General features: G+C 33.2%; 1 protein-coding gene across 1 annotated transcript; it reads left to right on the top strand.

Annotated features, from left to right (window-relative positions):
• The first annotated feature begins 253 nt into the window (after window positions 1-253).
• LOC111699084 (IQ domain-containing protein G) lies at window positions 254-6,644 on the top strand. The gene is made up of 9 exons (XM_023469648.1): window positions 254-413; window positions 1,356-1,544; window positions 2,338-2,459; window positions 3,096-3,235; window positions 3,887-4,034; window positions 4,417-4,503; window positions 4,775-4,821; window positions 5,475-5,583; window positions 6,076-6,644. Exons 1-9 carry the CDS (start codon window positions 266-268, stop codon window positions 6,181-6,183), a joined length of 1,098 nt encoding a protein of 365 aa, XP_023325416.1. The 5' UTR covers window positions 254-265; the 3' UTR covers window positions 6,184-6,644.
• Window positions 6,645-6,786: the final 142 nt, after the last annotated feature.

Raw genomic sequence — 6,786 nt, 5'->3', positions numbered from 1 at the left:
CCATACAAATTGAGATCCCAGTCGTCTGTTGCAACAGTCTCAATATGTATGGACTCTACCTTATTTGGTATGAGTCGTTATTAAAAAATTTTCTCCTTTTAGACGCAACAAATAGAAGATTAGTAGCGATCAAAAGCGATTATTTTTCGCCGTAAGCCTAAATCCCTTTAATTTTTTGCGAACACTCCCTTTAACGGGACAATTTTTAATTAAATTAAACAACTAATTATGAATGTCAATTATCCTAGTTGTAAATTAGATAAAGATGGATCAGGGATTAGACGAGTGTGCTGAAAGTAAGACGACATTAGAGGAGATAAATTCCGAAGTAAAAAATCAGGCCACAAGATTGATGATAAGTGCTTTGCTGGAAGATTCAGTGGATCAGCTTGCAATAGTATCCGTCACCTTGGGTAAATATACAGTTGGACCCATAAAGGTGTGCAATAGGAAGAGATAGATCCATGTTTTAATTTCAAACTCAATAAACATGAAACACACTTAACCATTAAGTTTAATAAATTAATATTGAAGATGTTGGTAAAACTACTTCCTTCATAAAATTTCGAGAATTTCCAAATTTTTTGAAAGTTCCACAAATATCTAATTATCTTTCTGTCTTTTCTTTTATTTAAAAGTTTTTTCGCAAATTTAGTCTAAACTTAAGAAAACGAAACCAAAAAGAAAATTTTCAATTGTTGGCACTAGATTTGAAAAAAAAGAAAAATTTTCTCAGGAAAGGTTTTTTAACTCAATAGTAATTTATTCGAACGAAAATCACAAGTGCAATTATTAACTCGTTGAATTGAACTCAAATAGATTGACAATCTATTTTGCTGAACTACACTTGTATTTCTCAGAAATACAAAACGTTGAAATTATATACAGGTTGAGTCAAAAAAAATATTTCTATCACACTTTAAAATTTTAAACCGATTAGATTAGTAGTTTTGGAGACAATGTGCGAAATATACTTCAGAAAAACATATTTTACTGCAGATACACTCTCGTATGCGTATTTTTCTATTATTCTAATATATAAACTTTTATTTATCTCAAAAATTCTTTTTTTAAAAAGAATTTAGAAAGATTAAAAATCATCAATTTCGTGTATTTTCTGCTCATCTGATCTGTTTCAGATTTTAAGGTGTGATAGAAATAATAAATTCCAGCACTTTTTTATAGTTTCGTGGATTTTTTAATAGTCAGATTGCCTATAAAAATCTAAAATTTCATACATATTTGTCAAAAATGAGATTTAAAAAAATACTTTAGCAAATGCATGATCTCGCTATTGACATTTTTTTTTGACCCACCCTGAATGTCTAACTAAAAAACTTAACATATTTCTTCAGGAAAGTCAGCTGAGCCCCATATGAATATGAAAAACCGACCTCTGATAGATATTCTCCGGGAGCAGGAGGAGAAGAAGAATACGGGAGGGACCGGAGATAAACCCCAATCTGACGGAGCAGAGAGTAAAGACTATAAACAACTCCACACCGAGACGGAGTACGTTAAAATGGTGCTACAGGAGACTATAAGTAAACTTTTCATTATAAATTTTTTATTAAAGTTTTAAACAGATTGAAATTTGATCACACTTAGTATACTCACATATACACAGATTTTAATCAGATTAAGAATGTAGCACAGGTTTTTCTTGAGACATTATTTCAATAACATATGATTTAGAAGATTTTTCTTTTTTATTGGTGACTAATATCTTTATTCAGGGGATAAAAGGAAAATATTGACTAATAAATCTATATTCAGGGGATATAATTAGAATATTGACTAATATCTCTATATTTAGGAGATATAAGATGAATATTGGCTAATATATCTATATTTAGGAGATATAAGGAGAATATTAACTAATATCTCTAAATTTATGGGATAAAAGGAGAATATTGACTAATATATCTATATTCATGAGATATAAGGAGAATATTGACTTATATCTCTATATTCAGGAGATATAAGGAGAATATTTGACTAATATCTCTATATTTAGGAGATATAAGATGAATATTGAATAATATATCTATATTCAGGAGATATAAGGAGAATATTAACTAATATTTCTATATTCAGGGGATATAAGGAGAATATTGACTAATATCTCTATATTCAGGAGATATAAGGAGAATATTGACTAATATCTCTATATTCAGGGGATATAGGGAGAATATTGACTAATATCTCTATATTCAGGAGATATAGGGAGAATATTGATTAATATATCTATATTCAGGAGATATAAGGAGAATATTGACTAATATCTCTATATTCAGGGGATATAAGGAGAATATTGACTAATATCTCTATATTCAGGAGATATAGGGAGGACAGGAGATCCTGTAAGAATGTATGAGAGTATATCTATGTATGAAAGAAGAATAAAAGAGAAAGAAGAAATTATTCTCCAAGAAGAAAGAATACAAAGCAAGATAAAGGTATGACCAGTATAACCATTGCCCAAACCCGTTATGTTAGACCTGATACTGGGAAAAACAATGCGAGCAAATAGCATTTTCCTTTATTATTAATCCTAGTCCTGAATCTACTGCTTTTTTGAAATGGTAAAATCACGCAACCTCTAAAATTAGTTTTTGAATGGGCTGTTGAGGCAGAAGCGCTCTCCCAGAACAGAAACCAGAATAATGCTCTTTAAAATTTAATTCCATGCATACTGTCCAACTAAAAATATTTTAGTACGCCCTCGGGTTTATCATTGAATCCCTCGGGGGTTTAAATTTCCATTGGTTCTAATTTGTCTGAGAGTAAATGATACATTGAATCCCGATAATCTAACAACTTTGCCATGGTGACTTGAATGATAAAGTTTTCATTGAATCCCGCCAGGTTTTCAGTGGGTTTTCAACTCATCTCTCGCTTGAATATTACACATAGAAAAATATATGATTTAATGATTAAGTTTGTAATTTAAGGCATCTGATCACTCGCCAATCGCCATTAATTTTGCCAAATAAAATAATTAAAGTTTAAAATATCGAAGGTTTACACCATAAAATTGCAAAGAGACATTTAAAAATAAATGTTTTTTAATGGTTGTAAATTAGGTGATTTAGGAGATGAGAAAGGAGTTGAAGGAGTTGACCTTGAACGAGGTGAAGCTGAAAAAGACCGAAATGAGAAAGATTTCTGATCTCAAGGATTGTCTGCTGGATACCAAGCGGAGGGTCGGAAGTGAGAAAATATTTATCACAAGGTTGTATATTTTAAAATAGAAAAACTCAAGTTTTAATTTTATTTAGTTCAATAAACAACAAACACCGATTTTCAAACTATTTGCTAGGACTAAATGTTGCTTTCTTTTCAAAAGTTTTAAAAACCATTTAATCTATGAAGAGCCAAAATGTTATTTTTAAGTAAAAAATGATAAGTTGAAACTCCAAATAAATAGTAATTTCGAAAACTTTTTTGTTTGTTAGTGTGTAAAAGGGTTGCCATGTGACCGACCTGCACGCGTGTGAGGGTGAGGGGGGGGGGGTCAGTCTTTTTTTCTTCATAATTCTTTGGCAACCCTAATTTTTCTAAAAAAAGGGAATCGCAAATTTTGACATCAAAAACAAGAAGAACATTTTCAGAATGGAAAACTTTTAATTCTTAGCAAAAGGAATTGAATCTTTGCCACAAACTACGATTTTTTAATCTCTATACATCTTTGGAACCCATTGGCACAGACCTTAGATATTTCAAACAATGAATTCTGTTTGATCAAATCAGGTTTCATTGATATAGAAATTACAAAATTTGAGTTTGTGTTAAAATCTATTATCAGATAAAAGTTTAAAGTTTAAAGTTTGAATCTATGTTGTTACTTTTAGAATTTCGTTAACAATCCCTTGAAACATTGCAGGCAGGAGAAGGTTCGGGAGGAGACCTGGAAGGAGAGGTTGAGGAAGGACGAGGAAGAGCTCGGCAGAACAGTTAGAAACTTCGAGATAGGAATACAACAAGAGGATAGAGTTCATCAGGAGATTGAAAACTTTCTCAGAGAACAACAGGTTCGTATTAATAGAACTGAGTTTTGCCACAAATTCTGATTTTACAATTGATGTATCTTTGCAACCTGATGATGTAAGATATTGAAATGCAAAGATATAAGGATACGAAAATCACAGTTTGTGACAAAAACTCAATTCCTTTCATCACATTAAACAAGAACAAGAACAAGTATGTGAGAAAGTCGGTAAAATGTGCTTTTAGTTTAATTTTGCTAAAATTCCTAAATCAGGTTTGAATTTGGAGAAAGTTGATCTTAAATATGGAGAAACAGTACTTGCAAAAAATGCATCGAATTCTCCTGGATAAAAAATGATGCTTTAATGATAAAAGATCTTTGTCTTTAATCAATTGATGTTAATAGAATTTGTATCCTTAATTCAGGAAGAGTTAAAGGAGAAAAAACTTGAATGGGAAGAAATCTACGAAAAAGATACGAAGGCCAGGAAGGCTGAGCTGAAAAGTTTGGAGGTAACATGACTTTTCAAGTATAAATACAAGTAAAAATACAAGTACAAGTACGAGTACAAGTAAAGGCAAGTACAAGTACAAGTACAAGTACAAGTACAAGTACAAGTACAAGTACAAGTACAAGTACAAGAAGTACAAGTACAAGTACAAGTACAAGTACAAGTACAAGTACAAGTACAAGTACAAGTACAAGTACAAGTACAAGTACAAGTACAAGTACAAGTAAGTACAAGTACAAGTAAATTAATCCCAATAGATAAATACATTTAAGGTTAACAAAGCTGACACAACCAGAAGACTTCAAGAGCAGCGTCAAAAGTAAGAAACTGTGTTTTCAAATTTATCTTAGAAATAGCTTGGGAACCCAGCGTTGCCCAGGTTACTCATAGTTACTCCCGCCGTTTACCCGCACTTGGTCGATTTTACTGGATAACAAAATGATTGCTATTAAATCCATTCAACTTAGACTCTTAAAAATTAAGCAAGAGCATTCCCGTGCTTCTCTCAAGTTCCCCGATCAAAATTTGAGGCAAATCGGTCAGGGGTTCCTGAGTTATGATCGGACATACAAACAGAGATTACTACTCTATATATAAAGATAATTATGGATAGATAAAGGAATTGAGTCTTTGCCACAAACTCAAATTTTCAAATTCATGTATCTTTGCAACCTGATTGTGAATACCTTTGATATTTCAAACTTAGATTATTTGATCTAACAGAATTTAGTTTGAAACCCCTAAGGTCTATACTCTATATTCGACAATGGGTTGCAAAGATAAAACGATTATAAACTAGAGTATATTCTAACGACTCAATCCTTTGCAAAGGAATTGAACACTTACCACAAACTCTAAGGATCAAGTTTTCAAATTCTTTAAAATGATACGACATTTTCATTGTTATTTTATAAAAACCTAAATCACCTGGTGAAAATGGCGCTAAGTTTAAAAATAAAAAATAAATTTCAGATTAGCTGAAGTTAAGGAGTTTGTAGAGGGTGTGAGAAGAGAGGAGGAAAGAAGACTGAGGGAGGAGGAGGAGGAGAAAAGAAGAGACATAGGGTCAAGGAAAATACAGGTATAAGGAAAATAGTAAGTAGAAAAGGAGGGGAGTGATGGAGGGAGAGGAGAGAGGAGGAGGAAGAGAAGAAAAAGGATAGAGACAAGAAAGATACAGGTATAGGGAACTAGAAGAAGAAGAGGAGAGAGAAGGGGGGGGGGGCGGAAAGAATGAGGAAGAGGAAGAAGAGGAGGAAGAGATGGGATATATAGAAGGATCAAGGAAAATACTGGTATAGGGAACTAGAAGAAGAGAAAGAAAGGAGGGAGGAGGGGGTGGGGCGGAGGAGGAAGAGAAGAAAAGGAATAAAGGATTAAGGAAAATCCATGGTTTAGGGAACTTGAAGAAGAAGAGAAGATGGGGTAGGAGGAGGAAGAACAGAAAAAAGAGGGAAAAAGGAGAAAGCGGAGAAAGAAGGAAAAGAGGGGATAGAAGGGAAAAAGGAGAAAGAGATGAAGGATGAAAAAGACCGGAACGATTCTTTAAAGAACAAATATGTTTATTATTTAGGCTTGGTGGCGAGGTGAGATGGTTCGAAGATGTCTGGGTAGTTACAGAAAACGAAAAGATCTTAAATCAAAAGTTCTCAAAATAAAAAAGCTTCGAAGTCATGTTTAAAAACTAGTTTACGGCTCAAAGGAAATATGAATGCAAAAAAATTATAATTATTTGTTTGTAGCTCTGTTTTTAACCCTCGTCTGTTTGTGGCTCTGTATTTAACCCTCGTCTGTTTGTAGCTCTGTATTTAACCCTCGTCTGTTTGTAGCTCTGTATTTAACCCTCATCTGTTTACAGCTCTGTATTTAACCCTCGTCTGTTTCTAGCTCTGTATTTAACCCTCGTCTGTTTGTATCTCTGTATTTAACCCTCGTCTGTTTGTAGCTCTGTATTTAACCCTCATCTGTTTGCAGCTCTGTATTTAACCCTCGTCTGTTTGTAGCTCTGAATTTAACCCTCGTCTGTTTGTAGCTCTGTATTTAACCCTCGTCTGTTTATAGCTCTGTATTTAACCCTCGTCTGTTTGTGGCTCTGTATTTAACCCTCTGTTACGCGAGCCATGCTGCGTGTAGAAAGTCTGTTTGTCGCCCCTGCGTATTTCTGAGTTTCTCCTGAAGTTCTGTACGGAATGTATTGTGAAAAAACTAGTTTAGGAACTGTTTACAGTCCGACTGCGCAGACGCAAGATTTCTCGCGGAGTAGTAGTTAAATTTATATTCAGTA

This window comes from Eurytemora carolleeae, unplaced genomic scaffold, assembly GCF_000591075.1.
Source record: "Eurytemora carolleeae unplaced genomic scaffold, Eaff_2.0 scaffold329, whole genome shotgun sequence".
NCBI lineage: Eukaryota > Metazoa > Arthropoda > Copepoda > Calanoida > Temoridae > Eurytemora > Eurytemora carolleeae.
Note: the sequence above shows the minus strand (reverse complement) of the source record. Positions and strands in the feature narration are given on the sequence as shown.